The 17,545-nt window shown below is 42.3% G+C and overlaps 3 protein-coding genes across 4 annotated transcripts in view; 1 reads left to right on the top strand and 2 right to left on the bottom strand.

The window, feature by feature from the left end:
- Positions 1–2,994: 2,994 nt before the first annotated feature.
- Positions 2,995–8,661, bottom strand: qrsl1 (glutaminyl-tRNA amidotransferase subunit QRSL1). Its single transcript, XM_067243156.1, has 11 exons — positions 8,546–8,661; positions 7,983–8,142; positions 7,761–7,859; positions 7,557–7,653; positions 7,293–7,454; positions 6,823–6,998; positions 6,271–6,383; positions 5,744–5,936; positions 5,467–5,584; positions 4,189–4,394; positions 2,995–3,352 (listed from the first exon to the last, which is right to left on the bottom strand). Exons 1-11 carry the CDS (start codon positions 8,582–8,584, stop codon positions 3,138–3,140), a joined length of 1,578 nt encoding a protein of 525 aa, XP_067099257.1. The 5' UTR covers positions 8,585–8,661; the 3' UTR covers positions 2,995–3,137.
- A 68-nt stretch (positions 8,662–8,729) lies between these two features.
- On the top strand, positions 8,730–16,523 carry rtn4ip1 (reticulon 4 interacting protein 1). Its single transcript, XM_067242768.1, has 9 exons — positions 8,730–9,312; positions 9,560–9,711; positions 10,475–10,543; positions 10,801–10,925; positions 11,561–11,609; positions 12,147–12,283; positions 12,576–12,759; positions 13,371–13,463; positions 15,455–16,523. The coding sequence occupies exons 1-9, from the start codon at positions 9,024–9,026 to the stop codon at positions 15,575–15,577; spliced, it is 1,221 nt and encodes a 406-aa protein (XP_067098869.1). The 5' UTR covers positions 8,730–9,023; the 3' UTR covers positions 15,578–16,523.
- Positions 16,046–17,545, bottom strand: part of crybg1a (crystallin beta-gamma domain containing 1a) — a 32,196-nt gene continuing 30,696 nt past the window's right edge. For both annotated transcript variants that reach the window (XM_067242766.1, XM_067242767.1), the window contains 2 exons: positions 17,307–17,469; positions 16,046–16,952 (listed from right to left, as the gene is read on the bottom strand). In XM_067242766.1, coding sequence (XP_067098867.1) covers positions 16,864–16,952; positions 17,307–17,469 — 252 coding nt within the window. In that variant the 3' untranslated portion in view covers positions 16,046–16,863. The remainder of the gene's footprint in view (positions 16,953–17,306; positions 17,470–17,545) is intronic.

Raw genomic sequence — 17,545 nt, 5'->3', positions numbered from 1 at the left:
ACAGCACACACCCAAGTGAACCAGATACAAATCAATAAGAAAAAGAGACCTAATCTCTGCCCAGCCATTGGTTGATTCTGGTTAGACTCTTTGGCGTTTCCCTGCGACATTTTGCAGTTAGCTGTGGACTAGTTTCCTTTGAGAGTTTCTTCTATGAGGTTTGTAAATTAGATGGTGATGATGGGTTCCTGGCTTGGGGTCACTTCACAGTATAATGTAGGCCCTAGTGGAAGTACAGAAAATACTCATGGGCAAACACAAGAAGTTTACGATTAGAAATAGAAACAAGAAATAGTTTGAGATAAAGAGTGCTTGAGTTTTCCGGGTGTATATATTGTGTGGAAACCTTTTGAAAAATGTTAAGCATCAATCAATTACATTAATTGGTGGAAGGTGTGCAAGCGGTCCACATGCTTAACAAAATCATAAGCAATCGAACAAACATTGATGAATGTGAACAATGGCCCTCTGTAATAATAACAATTCTGCCCATCATTGACAGAAGTTGACAGAAAAGTGAATTTTTGGTATGAAAAGAAGGACTATCCCCTATATGCTCAAAATCCCTTCACCTGCCCAGCTGTGGCACTACATGTTCTTTACATTGTCTGGCACACACACTATCCAAAAGTCTCTCAAACACAGTATTACATAAGTACACACTTACACAAACAAAAGCAAACACACACACACACAAACAATACAACTACCCATTTTTTTCCTCACAGACATGTAAACACGTAAACTGTCCTACCTTGACCAATAGGAAACCATTAGGTAGTCACTTTTGTTTTGAGTTGTTTGGTTGGTGCGTTTTTACAGACTTGGCGGTGAAAGCATGTGATGAAATAGCAGATTTATCTCACAGTCAAGCATACCTTAATTTCATGAATGTAAAGCATTGAGAAACAGAACTGCCTATATTATTCTCTTCCATTTGGAATGTGATGCTACGTGTTGAGCACAATGTAGACCCATTTACCCAGTGTATGGTCAATGGCAAGACAGCAATGAAGAACCCGACATAGAAGTTATTATGTGTAGATCTCAAAAGGCTTCAATTGCTATGAGGGGGGTGGAAAGTCACGAGTCTGGACCAACCACAGGACAGTGGGAGTCTGTCAATCAAAATACCACCATTGCCACGATACACATGTCAGCTGCCTTGAGTGTGTGGTTTAGGAATTCGGTCAGACGCATGGCCATCCAGTCTAGGATTTGTGAATACATCCACTTTGGAGATGGAACAGTACACTCAGTACTGGAGTGAGTCAACTAAATCTTTGCCTTTGCTAAGTTTGGTCTTTTGTTAATTCCCGCCTCTTCTACAAGCCTTGTAATGTCTCTGTTTATGCTGCAAAATTGTTGACCCTACATAGTTTTTACAATATGTACAAGAAAAATATTCTACAAATTCTACATATCAAAGGATATGAGTTTACCAAACATAAAAGTACAAAACACAAAAACTGTAAAGTGAACAATAAATGTTTGTTTGTTTTTCTGAAGGTCTCTGTCTTTCTGTCCGTTCGTAAGGCGAGCCTTTTCTGTCCCTAACTCTCCGTCAGCCTAGATTTAGATTTGTGGGGGGGGGGGGGACGCCGGCAGGATGTCACGAAGCACGCCTCTGTACCTGTCATTGTGGCTGAGCAAGGGTGGCATTTGGGTTCAGGTCAGGAAACGAATTAGGGAGCCCTGGAAAGGGCAGGGATGGATTAAGCAGAGAAAGTAGAAATGGAGAGGAGAACAAGGGGATAGAGGAATGTGAAGCAGATCCACATCCAGGAGGATAAATGTAAAAGGAAATAAGTGCTGCAGCCTGAGTGTGTGTGTGTATACACACGTGTGGACATAACTATCAAATCAAGTGTTTACAATGAGGTCCATCCCCCTGTTCATACTTACAGGAAAAGAGCTGAAACACCACCAAATAGCTCTGACATTCTAGGCTGCAAGCAGTCATCTGGATATTTACTGAGATGGATGATCACAATGTCTCTTATTGAGAGACTTGTTGCTTTTGTTGGTTTGTTGTAAATGTCTTAAAAGTATTGTACTCGCCATGAAACATATTATATATGCTTGCTTTTTTCCACAGGTACACTCTTGCACTTTTGAGGTTCTTGCTGTTTAATTGTAACTTGTCTAACTACATGCTCTTATTGTTCTTCCCTTTGGGACTTATTTTCTTTTCACAATGTATGCTTCATGTTTGGCTACCCGCAATGTTTGGGGCTATCTCGTTGTTATGATCAGTGACCTATGCACTTTTGTAAAACTCTCTCTTGGAAGTCGCTTTGGATAAAAGCGTCTGCTAAATGCATAAATGTAAATGGATGGGCATGGGCCAGTAAGTATACTCAATCAATCTATCCACCCAGTCTTCCTTTGGCTATCCATCTCTCTGTCCATCCAGAGAGCAGCAAGACAGGTTGTTTCCATTTCTCAACTAAGGTGCTGAGTGAAAAGGCCAGATAGTGTGAGTGGAGAGGACATCCTCGCTCATGAGGCTGGATAAGGTCATCACAGAGCACTGGTGTTTGAAGGTTCTAAATGGGATTGCAGCCCTTTGCTTTTGCCTAATCACATTTACATTTAGTAATTTAGCAGACGCTCTTATCCAGAGCGACTAACAGTAAGTACAGGGACATTCCCCCGAGGCAAGTAGGGTGAAGTGCCTTGCCTAAGGACACAACGACAATTTGCACAGCCAAGAATCAAACCGGCAACCTTCTGACTAATAGCCCGATTCCCTAACCGCTCAGCCACCTGACTACTAATCACTTCATAGGATCAATTTCAATTTTGTTATTGCTGATATGAGATTTTATTATATGGCAACGACAGTACGAGCGTTCTGATTGGCTAATGGGTAGTCATGCCAGCCGCGTATTGACCTCCTCGCCGGTCTGCGGTCTGATACTAACTACTTACTAACCGAGAGTTAGTAAGTGCTTGTTTTATGCACACAAGACAAGAATTGTGAGAACAACATGGTGCAAATGAATAAGTTTATTTTATACACAGATTAAACATTCAACCAGGTTTTACCATTTAGGGTCCTATCATGTCCAAAATCATCCAGTGATAGTATAGGCCTTTAAATAAAGAAGACGAGTATATGTTCAGAGCTCTTCTCATGGAATGGATGTCTTCTTTCCAATGACCCCGGTGCCTTCCCTCCACTTGTCCGTATTGCTATGGTAACTGATGGAGGGAAATCCCACCCTCTGCTCTATCCATTGGGCGACGGCCAGCAGCTTCCTGTCCTGAAGGGCGGGGCCTATTAGCTGCAGACCAATGGGGAGGCCTCGGTCTGACAAAGCAGTTGGAACAGAAACAGCAGGAAGACCTAGAAGAGAGAGAGAAGGTTGTTTGAAGGGCAAATGTGAAACTTTAACTGCCCTCAAAGCTATATATCTATTTGGAGATCTGTTTGAAGTAGTGTATAATTTATATGATTAACATCATACAATGGGTTCACAGAGTAAAAATCCCTTTGAGAAGGGAACATTTAATGATGAACCCTAACAGCTGAATGCTGATTCACAGTGTTGGGCACTGGAGAGATTAGAGAAAGAAGATAAACTAGAACAGGGTTTCAATAGTTATTCACAATTGTACCATGTTCTGTGCGTGAAAATGTGTGTGCATGTGCTTGTCAATGAGTACGACTGCACGCTATGTTTATGTAGGGCTGTATTGGTAGAGATCGGAATAATCAACCCCCTTTCCCACTGGTCACTCACAGTTGTTCATTTGCACCTTGATGAATTTATGTTTTTAGTGTTGCACACTTTCTATTTGACAGGTTTTACAGCAGACCAATATGTGTTTGCAATTAATTTGTCTTCCAGAGGCATCACATTTGGTCTTCTGCAACCACTGAGTGAAAGATGTTTGCATTGGAGATTGGTGCCCTTCTCATAAATGAAGACGCTTCTCACCTACGACAGAGATATGCCATTGATTGTTTAGCGGTTACAGGTAAGGGTATGCAAATTTCAAAGATGCAGTCAGATATTATCAACCAGTTGATTCCCTGCCATCATATCGAGCAGTCCTCCACAGTCCCCGTCCAGTAGGGGAAGAGCAAACTAATTGTTCCCGGCATGACATTTATATATCTTCCTGTTTGTGTTCTTATGTAGTAATGCGGAAGTGCACATTTCCTTTGTGTTTAGGTACCTGCCATGTTGACAGACTGTGTGAAGATGTCTTCCTGGGCACTGCGTGTACGGTTGTCTTCCTGCATGAACTCGGCATGGTGGGCAGCATCACCAAGTGTGGTAGGCGTAAGTAGCACGTCGATGCCCGAACGGAACACACTCTTGAAGTCTTCCACTATCAGACGTCGGACCTGCTGGGCCTTCAAAAAGTAGTGCTCATAGTTCCTGCAAAAATGGAGCGGAGGGGGTTGATTGAACAAAATGGAATAATAGGGTTCAAAACAGTGTTACTATGCATGTATAAATGCAGACTTCATTTAGGATTTTTTCATTTGATAGACATATTCCTAGACAAGGATGAATTACATAATGCTAGCATGGCCTTGAACCAGAAACCACCTTTGTTTCATCCCTAGTAAAGTAGCGGGATAGCTTAAGGTCCTTTACAATATTTCTCAGGTGTGAGTAGTTTGGGAATCTTATATCATATGCTTATATCCTACTTAAGAAAGATTTGTTGGATCAGATGTGAGTTTATTTCCTCCAGCATCAAGTTATAGGAATAGTTTTGCGATAGACTAATGTGTTCTGCAGAGAAGGGAGACTGGCGTTTTGGAATTGAAGGGAGAAAAGGACAGAGTAACACGGCGTATATCGCTATTAATTATCGCTATTTATTTATTTTTTACGACGTAGTTAAGGCGGCAGGCGTGTGTTGCTTAGGCGGCCGCCTTAACTGAAAAGTGCTGCGGGAAACCCTGGAGAGACATGTTGCACTTGTTGGTTAGTTGTAGTTGATTTAACTACTTGTACTCGCTGTGAATTATATTATTGTTGCTTGCTTTCCTACAGGCACACTCTTGCACTTTTGAGGTTCATATTGTTTAATTTGTAATTTGTTTAAGTACATGCTCTTATGTTTCTTCCCATTGGCACTTATTTGCTTTTCACAATCTATGCTTCATGTTTTGGCTACCCGCAATGTTTATCTCATTGTTTCTGATCATTGACCTATGCACTTTTGTAAAGCTCTCTCTTGGAAGTCGCTTTGGATAAAAGCGTCTGCTAAATAATTAATGTAATGTAAATGCTCCCTGCCTTGTTCTTGTATGTACTTGTGCTAGGATAGCTATGCTCCAAGGCACAACGTTTCCCCTTAGATAGATCCACACCACCAAAGACAAACCTGTTTCCATTGCAATGAATAGTAAAATCAATATTGTGAGTGTTTGGACAGAACTTTCATTTTGTTTCTTATTACAGGTACCCAATGTAGAACTGTATCTTCCTCTCTTACTGTTTGAGCAGGAAGTAGTTTCCAGACAGTATCCGCCCTCGGACTACGCTGTTGAAGCCTTTGTGGCGTGTTGTGGCATACATAGCCTCCGTTGAAGTGTTCACACTGCTACGGTGGCCTGCAGGAGACAATTTCCAAATGTTTAACACCATATACTGTTGGTTTGACTTCCTAATTAATCCCCCAAAAGATTTGTCAACATTAGGAAGAAACCATCTATCAATATAAGGAATATATGTATATTGACTGCTAAGGTCAATATATCCGAATGCCCTACCGTATTCAAGGCCGTCGAAGCGTGCCATATTTGACGCCACCTCTGCGTGGCACAGGACATGGTAGCAGACGATGGAATGCTGGGTGTGGGGGAGGGACACCTGCTCCACCCGTGCCCCAGCCTGCTCAAACATGTCTGCCACGCGGACCCACTGGTCTAACGTCTTTGCCGACAAACCCAGGGCATGGTACTCCTAGCCACGGGGGAATGCAGATATAACATTGAAAGAATATCAACAATTGCAGAATTGTCTGGGTGCCCCAATGGCTTTCCAGATAGAGCACGTACCATGCGTACCACATTGAACCCGGGCCTAAATACTAACATATTTAAAGAAACAAATGCTGAATGATACATGTGTTTAGTATGCTTAGTATACATAAAAAAAATAGATTTAATGATCAATAGGCTAAATAAAAGGGCCATTTAGATTTCCAGGACTTAAAATGGTTATTGAAATGTATATGAATCCTAAACAGAGAAGCCTTAAGGTACTCGAGGTGTTGAGATGCAAGTTCCTGTCTCACCTTAGGGATGCCTACACGTAGGTTTCTCACATCCAGGTCCTCTGGTAGCTCTTCCAGAGAAGGGGGGCTGGGGACTGTTGTTGAGTCTCTGACATCATGGCCTTGGAGTACACCTGTAATACACAACCAAGATCTACACCTTGGGCTAGTAGTTATGCATTCCCCTCCATTAGTTATCTGATCGTAAATACACACTAACTAGGCAATGTAAAAATCAATGTTACAGTTTTTCCTCGATTGCTAAGATACTTTTAATTCCTCTCTGGCCTTTTTTTCTTAAAAAAAACAACAACATAACCTTTCCATTGCAGCTCCCTGACAAATTGAAGCCTTTTCCTAATTAGCCTCATTATCAAGTGATTTTCTTGTGGCCACGTGGCGGTTTTGTCTCAACCCTGTGAGGTTTAGTCACCATGTGAGTGTGGAAATACTTTGACTTTCACTATTAAACATAGCTGAGTTCTACTGTCGTTGACATTTATCTGGGCACTGCATCACCCTAAACCGCAATGGAAAAAAAGTCGTAACAGGATGTTCTACTACATGACCTACCGAGGACGGTGGCAGCATCATGGACGCTTCGGGTCAAGATGCCAGGCACGTCCATGGAGTTGACCAGGGGGATGAGGCCGTGTCTGGACACCAGGCCGTAGGTGGGCTTCAAGGCCACCACCCCACACAGAGCACCCGGGTTACGAGTGGAACCACCCGTATCTGACCCCAAAGCCCTGGGGGAAGGGGACACACAAACAGCATGTCACAAAGACAATGACGTTTTAATTGGTAGTATTAATGACAAACAGAGCAGTTCTAACTATAGTTAGGTTGCCATGTTTAAAATTTATAGTGTATAATATGGATTATTAGAGAATAGAATAACAATAGAATGGTGTACAATGGTATTAATTGCACACTAAAAAACTACTTCTGCAGTAGTCACACCTTAACTGGTTATAGATGGAAGTTATAGATAAGTGTTACTCAGTACAGTTTGCGACAAATTCAACTTTCTACCCACTCACAGAAAGGTGGTAAGAGACGCCACAGCTGCTGCACTTCCTCCGGAGCTACCTCCAGATATGACCCAATCAGATTCAGGCTCTGCCCCTGTTAGATCTTTGTATGGGGCTGAGTAGCTCCAAGGGTTTCGGACTGGTCCGAATGCACCGTCAGTGCTGCCTGCTCTGGAGAATGAAGCAGCCCAACTTTGAAAACTGTAACTAACAGATGTAATACTCCAATATTGTGCACTAAAATTATACTATGCATGTCAGTAACAGCCTTGCCCCATTGCAAATTCATCCATGTTGGTCTTTCCCATTAGAACGGCTCCTTGGTTGAAAAGCTTCTGAACCACCGTGGCATTGTAAGGTGGGATGTAGTCTACAAAACAAACAAAAGTTCGGATAATTGTTGCTGTACTGTTACCTCAGCAATCACATAATAGCACGACGATATAAAACATGGTAGGTTGTTAAGAGTGGAGAGACCTTTAAGCATAATTGAGGCACAGGTGGTCTTGATCTTTTCTGTGCAGAAGTTGTCTTTCACAGCAAAGGGGATTCCATCTAGAGGACCTTTAGGTGCACCTGGAAAATGAGTGAAATGACAGTAGGGAGTATCAAACCATTAAATTGTCAACTATGACTGTGACATATAATGAGTAGGGGAGATGGAAACCCAGTGAGTGAGAGACAAATGCACATTCACACCTTTGAGGAGCCTGTCGTCTGCTTCCTGAGCCTGTTTCAATGCCAGCTCCTCTGTCACAGTGATGTAGGCATTGAGGCTTTGTGTTTTCTTGATCCTGTTGAGGCATTTGAGACACAGTTCCATAGGAGAAATCCTACCCTCCCTCAATGCCAAAGAGACCTAGGAAATGAAGAAATGTAATATCTACGTGTGACCTTTAATTTAACTCGGATCAGGATGATAGTGTTACCCTAATTGCACACTAAAAAGCTACTTCTGCTGTAGCTAGTGCTAGTGTAGTCAGGGTAACTAGCATCCTGATCAGAGTCAAAGGAGTTCTGATGGTGAAGGGGAATCCTTTATAACTTCACAGACGACTTGTTTGACTGATTATGGATCAATTTAGAGTGTTTTTCAGTCCAGACGATGGTTAATTCTACAAATCAAATCAACTAGAAAGGAAGGTGTATTTCATTTTGTAATCAAAGGGGTTCGCTAGCTAGCAAGTGCATGCCATTCAAATACATTAAACCTTATGGACTAGACTCTTTAACGTTATAGACCATAATCTCACATTGCTTACCTCTTTTATTGACAAGCTCAACATTTTTCCATTCTTCATTTAGTTAACTATAGCTGTCAAATTTCCAACAACCTTCATGTGTGTGTTTAAAGGAGGCTGCCATGTTTGTTTCAAATCATGCACGCCAACATTACGTTCTGTGATTGGGTGTTTGGAGAGGATTCGACATGTCAATTGGTTGCGTCTAAAGATGCGAAGGTTTTGGAGCCGAGAGCTAAACCTGACTGCTAGCTTCCTAGCTAAATTTAATAACCGTTTTGTTGAGTAAAGATAGCATTCATAACGACAATTGAGTCCAGTGGTTAGTAAGAGACGCTAGCCAGCTAAAGATAAATATCTTGCAAAAAAATTTAACACGATATGCATTTATTAAGTTCAGCTAGCTAGCTGAGCGCTATGTCATTATTTGTGGTTTTAGTCTTGTCAAATGCAAGTGTTACACTGAAGCAAGATAGAAAAAACAAAGGTATTATTTTGAATGCAAAACAGAATGCAGAATTTAATTGGAGTGGCGTGCAGTCGGTGGTTGCGTTGTTTCAATAGAACACATTGTGTGACAACATTGATCTCGAGTGGTCAGGAGAGATGGTTCAGTACAACAAAAAGTCGCATGACAATCATGCCTGCTTGGGTTATCGATAAATATGGCAATAACAAGGTCCTGCGGTTCACAAAAAACGCCAGTTTCCCTATCATCCATTATCCCAACGAGGTCATCGTCAAAGTTTATGCAGCAGGTCTGAATCCAATCGATGTCAGCATGAGAGGTAAGTGTCACTCATCAGCACTAGGGATATGTAAAAAAGAAAGATAAAAACAACAGTAGTATGGCAAGACAACACTTTATTATTGGAAGCAACACAAAAAAAGAAAAGTGACCTATTAATGGTCTAAAAATATTTAGGCTTAATGGTAAAAATATTAAATAAATAAGGAATCTGGTTTCGCTGTCCTGTATGAGAACTTGCTTTTAATTAGGCTTGAGGCTAAATCTTTTTATTTTTGTCTACATAGGTGGCTATGGGGCTGCCACTCTGGCTATGAAACGAGATCCCTTGAACCTCAACCAAACAGGAAGCGAGTTCCCCCTTATACTGGGCAGAGATGTATCTGGAGTTATCATGGAGTGTGGTCTGGACGTGGCCTACTTCAAAGAGGGGGATGAGGTAAGAACCTGTACACCGGAATGATGTGGAAATAATAGTTTGCTTCTTATTTACTGAGTGGTTTAGTGAGGTGTGTTGCGAGACTTGTGAGTGTGCGTGCACTCCTGTGTGTGTATTCGTTTGCACACAAGTGTGTGTACACTACACTGTGTGTGCATCTCATCTCCAAGTGAATCTAGGCCCCTCGGTGCTCTCACCCATGATGAAGTCATGTCAGCACCTCTTTATTTAGTCAGTGGGCTATGACAATAGCCACCTTCAATTTTCTCTTGCCCTCTGTGAACTTGAGTTGCCAATATGAGGAGCACGACATTGCATAACCTTGCATAATCAAACCACCCCTGGGCCAACCGGGCAACCACAGTGTCAACAAAAGACAATCTTCTCATTTGGTAACAGGTAAAACAGCTTTCAAATGGGAGTGGAATGAAATGCACTTCCCCGAAATGTGGCAGCCTACTTCTCCAAACAGTACATTCTATGTGCCATGGAATAAATAGATTTACATTTACATTTACATTTAGTCATTTAGCAGACGCTCTTATCCAGAGCGACTTACAGTAAGTACAGGGACATTCCCCCGAGGCAAGTTGGGTGAAGTGCCTTGCCCAAGGACACAACGTCAGTTGGCATGACTGGGAATCGAACTGGCAACCTTCGGATTACTAGTCCGACTCCCTCACCGCTCAGCCAGCCAATAATGTATTATGTAACATCATGAAGGTGTTGTTCATGCCTTTGTCATGATTTGTTTTGACCCTAGGTGTGGGCAGCCATTCCACCATGGAAGCAAGGAAGCTTGGCAGAGTTTGTAGTGCTAAGTGCCAATGAGGTACCAACCTATACTCATACGTCTACAATCTTAAATGGCAAACACATTTGTTATAGATTAGAGCACATTCACATTCTGCCTTGTTCTAATAATACGTAATACACAAATCCACGTTAAAGTAACCGTATTTGGAATGAGTAGTATAGTTGGCACTGTTATGCACAATCCACAATTATGTTGACTCGACAGTTGCACACAGCAACGGCTCCAGCCACGGTTTGTTATCGTAACTGGCGGCCATTTTGTGTCCGTGCCAGGTGGGCCGTAAGCCAAAGTCGCTCAGCCACACGGAGGCGGCAGCTGTGCCCTACGTAGCAGCCACGGCCTGGTCCGCCATTGTCAACACGGGAGGGCTCAACAAAGACAACTGTGCTGGGAAGCGGTAGGTGACCTTGTGGATCTTCGTCCAAGGGCGTCAGAGATGCACCTGCACTTGTGTACATAGTGTCACACGAAGATACAGACACGATCAGACACACATACACGTGTCATTTGGTTCTGTTTCTACCCACCTTAAACCTCTTTTCTCTTCTCATTCATCCAAGGTTTGCCCCTCTGTTTACAACCAGTAATCCCTTTGAGTTCGCTTTGAGTTAGACCTGTTGGTAATGAGTACTTGGATACGCTTGAACTGTAGTCATTGATAACACTTTGGAAATGAGGCCTAACACTTGTATTGGACAGGCACACCAACAGTCATTTAAAGTAGATGAAGTAGAGCTTCGGTGATGGACCAGTTGTTATAGGATTTAGATTTAGTCATTTTGCAGACGCTCTTATCCAGAGCGACTTACAGTACAGGGGCATGTCCCTGTAAAACTACAGGGACATTCCCCCCGAGGCAAGTAGGGTGAAGTGCCTTGCCCGAGGACACAACGTAATTTTGCAAGTCCGGGAATCGAACGGCAACCTTCTGATTAATAGCCCGATTTCCGAGGATATTGAATACTTGAATGGATTTTGAAAAGAACCTCATATTTCATAGTGATTTTGAGTCTATTCTCTTCCTTTATACAGCATTCTGATTCTTGGAGGATCCGGTGGGGTAGGGACATTTGCCATACAGGTGACACACACACACACACACACAAACACACACAGTGTAGTTGGATACACACTTTACATCAGTGCACTGTACCTTTCTAACCTACCATTCACACATACCGGTAATCCTATTCATTTCATAAATATAACAGTCCTATACACACACAGTAAAATACAATACTAAATGCATTCATAGTGTTTCAGCCAAGTAAACAGGGCACACCGTATTCAGTGACATTATAGAAATGTTGTCATGTAGAGCTGTAGGGCTGAACTTGGAAACATAGTCTGTCTATGGGGGTCAGGTAACACAGGTTGTCATTCTGACCCAGCTCCAGCACTCCTTGTCTGGGTGTGAGTTTCACACTCCATGACCAGTAAAGGTTACTTCTTCTTCTTCTTAAATTAAAGTGTCAAACTCGCATGACACAGTATTGTTAACATTTCATTTACAAGTGAAAAGGTTTCTGGTTTTAAGTCTTTCAAATAAGGGACATCATTAGTTTTGTGCGTGAATGTTCTCCTAAATGCATTATACTAAATGTACTGTATTTCTCAGTTGGTAAAGGCCTGGGGTGCACATGTGACGGTGACCTGCTCTATGAATGCTCAGAGGCTGGTGAGGGGACTGGGAGCTGATCATGTGATAGACTACACTGCTGGCCCTGTGGAAGTGCCCCTTAAAGCACTGGAGAAGTGAGCCGAGAACACATGCACACAAACATATATTTTCTGGTGCTCCTCTATTGACCAATCTCTCTCTACCCTGTGCCTTTGGTACCCTCTCTCCCCATGTCTCCCATACTCTCTCCTTCTCGCTCTTTCCTTCTCTCCCTCCCTTTCTATCTCTCGAACCTTCTCCCTTTTTTGTTTCCCCCCCCTTCACTTGTCCCTATCTTTTGCTCCATTCCTCACCACTCTCCACTATGTATTTTTCTTCCTCCCACTGTTCCCCCCTCTCTTATCTGTCTCTTTTTCTCTTCCTCAGGTTCGACTTGATCCTAGACAACATAGGAGGGGACACGGAGCGCTGGGCTCTGGATCTGCTCAAGCCCTGGTGCGGCGCCAAATATGTCACTTTGGTAACGCCTTTTCTCCAGAACACCGATTTACTGGGCATCGCCGATGGAATGCTCCAGACCGGAGCTACTGTGTTGTGTAAGGGCTTGAAGGTAACCACACATTTTGTGTGTTTGGTTTTTATTTCTACTTCTTTTTGGGGGTTGTTTCCCATCTACACCATTAACACACCGAATGTTACAGATGCTGTTGTGGGTTTGAGAGGTCTGCCAAAGAAAGTTTACACCCATCTCACCCATCTTATCTATTTTTAAAGCCAATTTGACTTGGAAAATAAGCACATGGCAGAGCCACAGCAACTGCAAATTACCTTTAGGGTAGGCAAATTAGATCCATTCTTACATAGTGTCCCAAGACATCATTATATAATACATGTTGCTCTACCTTTACTAAGGGTACGCACCCCATAAGGGCTGAACCCCCTAGGGGGTCATAGCAAGGTCAAAGCATAACATAATTGTGTAACATACAGTGTTTGGTTTAGGCCTTTGAAGTGTGCCGTGAAGGTGTTTGTCATTGTCAATACTGACAGCTGTCTGTTTGTTTTCTGACCTTGTCTGAAGGTCGGCAGAGACTGAGGTGCGGAGTTGGACCGGCAGTGTTTATTTAGCCACACTAAAAAGAGGGAAACACACTGGAGTAAATAGGTGTGTTTCTACAATGTAGAAAATTCTACAAATGTGTCTCTTCTGTGTGTCCCCAGCACTTAACCAAGGGTGTGCACTATCGTTGGGGGTTCTTTGCACCCAACGGACCCGTTCTGGATGATATCAGCGAGATGGTAGACGAAACAAAGGTATGGTACGGTTTGGATGATGTGTAGCAGGTCCTATGTTTTAAGCCAGACTTCAGCCTAACCTTAGATGTTTATGCATAGTTTACAAACAAGTCAAAAGCAGGACATTGGATCACGTTAATGTCATGTTTGTTTCAGTCAACAAATTAGTGTCATTTATATGATTAATTGACTTAAGAGAGGAAGTTGGCAACTATTATTTTTATTTTATTTATTATTATTAAAAGGCTATACACCAAAGAACTATTGAATCAAATCAGGTCTTTCAGCAAACAGAATCAATCCAATACTCGTGTTAAAACCATTCACAAACTTGTTCATTCTGGTGAAAACGATCTCTCATCTCTACAAATGTTAGATCCTGTCCATTTCTAGCCTAGAGTGTGTGTGTGTGTGTGTGTGCGCACAAGCTCAAAAAAATCATACAGTTAACATAGTACCAGTAAGCAGTGGCAGAGACATTTCAGAAGTCCTCAGTGTCCCCGTGATTATCACGGTGTTCACTCCTTTAGCAGTCCATCAAATGTGTTTCTGTAGAACAATATCGTTTTGTGTTCTAAACAAGCGAGTTCCGTATGCATGCACAATAGCATGTGTCACATCTACAGGGAAGTGTGTCACTAGCCCACCTGGGCACGGCCTCAGTCGTGTTGGATTCACTCACCCTTTTGTCTCAACATTGCTGGAAGTGATGAACTATCTCCCTTCAGCTCCACTCAGAGACATCCGATATGTTTCTAACCTAGATTGTGTGCTGAATACAGTGTTTAAAACCTTTGTTGTGCCATACCGTAAATGGAACAAATTAAGTCACTTTTGAATATGCTTTGAGTGACTGTTTCCGCCTGAATGGAATATTTTTGGCAGTTTGAAAGATTTCAAACTAATTAAATCTTACTGCTAACCAAAAATATATAAAATAAAAACTTGTATTTCCAGGCACAGAATTTGATGCAAGTTTGAGATTTTCTGACATAACCTATACAATAGTGTAACCTTGGAACTTTCCATTAGACCCAAACCAGACAGGCTCAGGAAAACAAACTATGTATTGTAGATCGGATCATGGATAATTATTAACCCTAGAACAATTTAGCATGTTGAATGAAAACAAAGCGATAACATGGATACTTAAGTATGAGGAATGTTGTGACTACTGCATAAAATCTCTACATTTCAGACAGCTTGACTGCAAATATTGTTCCAAACCCATACGCCCATACGCTTGTACGCACAAACTTGTAGGGGTCTTTTCTTCCGATATTTGTAATAGTTTGTTAATTAGTTCCTTATTGTACATATGTAAGTAGGGCACTTTGCAAAGGGAATCTTTTCACAGTGGGACGCCCTGCTAAAAGGACTGGTAAATAAAAATTGATAAAACACCCACCCTCGTTCAGTCAGTGGCAGTCAGTCAGATGATGACTTGCTGTCTCGGACTGTGCTGAGTTGCCACAGGACTGGAATGCTGCCCTAATCCCCGCTCCAATAGGCCCAATAATCCCAACCTTTTGTCTCCAACCCTGTCCGGCCTCCGGGCTAGCTACCCAGCCTGGACCTGGCTGGATTCCTGTCCCCCCACACACACAACCATGACATCATGGCACCACACTTCTCTGTACAATGACAGGCCTTGTTCCGTGACAACAAGGTCAGGTGTTTACAGTAAAGAGGGCCTGGAAGAGGAAGTGCTGTGTGTGTCCATTGTTAAACTGAAATAAGGATTTAGGTAGGAGTTTCCTCATACTGTGCTTCTGCCTGGTTCTGTGTGTGTGTGTGTGTGTCAGAACATGTCCAACACGCTCAAATAGGTGTGATGGTCAGGTGTCCAAATACCTAAATTCTTATTTCAAATATTTTCAGACACCTGGCAATGTATCAACACTTAGACTAGAGCCCCTCAGCTCTGCATTGTCACATTGCTGTCTGTCACCAGTGTCTGACATCCCTTCTGGTGGCAGAGCCTGATGCTTCCTGTTCCTGTCTCCCAGATCCGAGCAGTGGTGGACGAGGAGTTTGCCTTCTCCCAGGTGCCGCAGGCCTTCCAGAAGATGGAAAAGGGCCACGCCCGCGGGAAGACTGTCATCCGCATCAGCAGTGGAGACTCTGTGTAACCATGAAGCCTCGTTCGCCCCTCCACCCTGCCGGGCCCTCTGTGGCCTGTCTCCTGGAAGGGCGTCCTTGTACACGCCACTGATTAGAAAGTCATCGATGTTAACGTCATTTTAAGAGCCATACTTTCAGAAATGAAATCAGTTTGTAGTGTTGTGGTACCCTTGCTGAGAGGTTTTCAATAAAATACCTTTGGTAGCGGTAAATACAATTGTTTTATGGCAGCCCAGAGTGGACAATTAAGCATTTGAGATGATAACGGAACACAATCTGATATGGTAACGAAATTTTGTGAAAGGCCGAGTTTATAATTGGCATCTGTGAATTTGATGGCTTCAAACATGACGCGTTTGTGTTATGTCTATGGCTGAGAGAGAATGTACACTATGTATGGTAAGCATGCCACTATTTCTTCATGGGTGCATAATCATTCAGTGTATGTAAGGGACTTCACCATAAGGAACACAAGCAACAAAACAAATGCTGTTTATTATTTTCAAACACAACAGCAATTTTCTTATATGCATGTTTACATTTAAGACCCAGTAGTAGTACTATAGTATATTTTACTGTAGTATAAAGCTGAAATTGCAACAGTGTTTAATGAAATCTGCAGCATACACCCAACACTCATACACTTAAATCTGCAACTATAGTTTATACACTTGAAAATCACAAACTTCCTTTTTGTGGAATTTTCATCTTTGTCTTCATGTACTGTGATATAACAAACAGTAGCATGAAGGAAGTGATTAAGCCAAGCAGCATTGATATGGTGTGTGAAACTCAAGTTTGCTTCAGATACTGCAAGAAAGTCTGTCCTGTGTGGAATGCTCTGCTATAGTTGGAGGCTTAAGCTAAGAAGAAAAACTAACCAATGAACTGTCATAGTAACAGTATCCACTATCCAGTATACTGGATGTCATTGATAAAGCATTGTAAACAACAGTTGTGCCATCTTTTACTTTGTTTTTTAGGAGGATCTTATTGTAGAAACATGGTTCTGTCTGTGAATTGAGGAGTATAAAAAGAAGTCCAGAGTATAAAAAATGTATCTCCATGTTCAGTTTGATGACAGTTTTGCAGTGCAGCGCTTTGAAAGCAAATGTGAATCACTAACCATTAGAGCACTTAGCCTAGCTTGTACAGACAACAGTTTCTGGTGGTGGAGCTGCATCACAGAGCTCAATCCTCCATAGCAGGTGTCAGAGATCACTGGGTTCGATGACAGGGATCCATTAGAAAGCAGTCCCACAGCAGGGCATCAATAAAACTGTCTGAAACTCCATTATATAATCTCCAGGGACCATCGTTGGTTCTGTTTGCTCTCATCAAAAGTATTAAGAATCACTTGATGTTTATCATACTGTTGACCACCTAAAGAGACACACAAGGACACAAATCATCACTGAAAACATTTTCATCCCTTAAAATGAATTAGTGAGAGGTAGGAATGTTTGAGGAAATAAACATCTCTGTAGGCTCATTCTGTTCTTATGTAACTGAAATTTACAAACTGACCACGTGATGGCGCCATAGGATAAACACTAGAACTGATAAAGTTACACAACAAAAAGATCCACTCAATTCTATATCCAGATACTAAGCATTGTTTGCATTACATTTTAGCAAACATTTCTCAGGAGGCGATAGAGCCTATATCATAGCTTTTGAATGACTCCAGACATGAATCAGTGTATCAAGGGCAGGATTTAAGAATGGTGGTCTAACCTTTAACCTCCAGGACTAGGTCAGGTTTGAGGTGATTCCGAACTAAGCCATCAGGAGTAACATTCCACAGTTGACCCTCCTTTCCCCGCTCTGGGGACACATTCAACCTGCTGCCTGCCATCACCATGCTACCTGTTGTTTCCAGACAACAGTCCTCCACCAGCTGTAGAAGGAAAGGAAAAAGAGGGAAGGATGGGGAGGAGTAGAAAGAGGAAAGAGAACAGGTGGAAAGGAAGGAA

The sequence above is a fragment of the Osmerus mordax genome, chromosome 9, assembly GCF_038355195.1.
Source record: "Osmerus mordax isolate fOsmMor3 chromosome 9, fOsmMor3.pri, whole genome shotgun sequence".
NCBI classification, from domain to species: Eukaryota; Metazoa; Chordata; class Actinopteri; order Osmeriformes; family Osmeridae; genus Osmerus; species Osmerus mordax.
Note: the sequence above shows the minus strand (reverse complement) of the source record. Positions and strands in the feature narration are given on the sequence as shown.

Bases quoted from the DNA above. Each gene is read 5' to 3' on its own strand.
- rtn4ip1 (XM_067242768.1), top strand. From the start codon at position 9,024: ATGCAAAACAGAATGCAGAATTTAATTGGAGTGGCGTGCAGTCGGTGG. The intron at 12,284-12,575 runs GTGAGCCGAGAA...TCTCTTCCTCAG, and splicing joins CCCCTTAAAGCACTGGAGAA to GTTCGACTTGATCCTAGACA. The intron at 12,760-13,370 runs GTAACCACACAT...GTGTGTCCCCAG, and splicing joins TGTTGTGTAAGGGCTTGAAG to CACTTAACCAAGGGTGTGCA.
- qrsl1 (XM_067243156.1), bottom strand. From the start codon at position 8,584: ATGAAGAATGGAAAAATGTTGAGCTTGTCAATAAAAGAG. The intron at 8,143-8,545 runs GTAAGCAATGTG...TTCATTTCCTAG, and splicing joins TGAGCTTGTCAATAAAAGAG to GTCTCTTTGGCATTGAGGGA. The intron at 7,654-7,760 runs GTCTCTCCACTC...TTTGTTTTGTAG, and splicing joins TGCCTCAATTATGCTTAAAG to ACTACATCCCACCTTACAAT.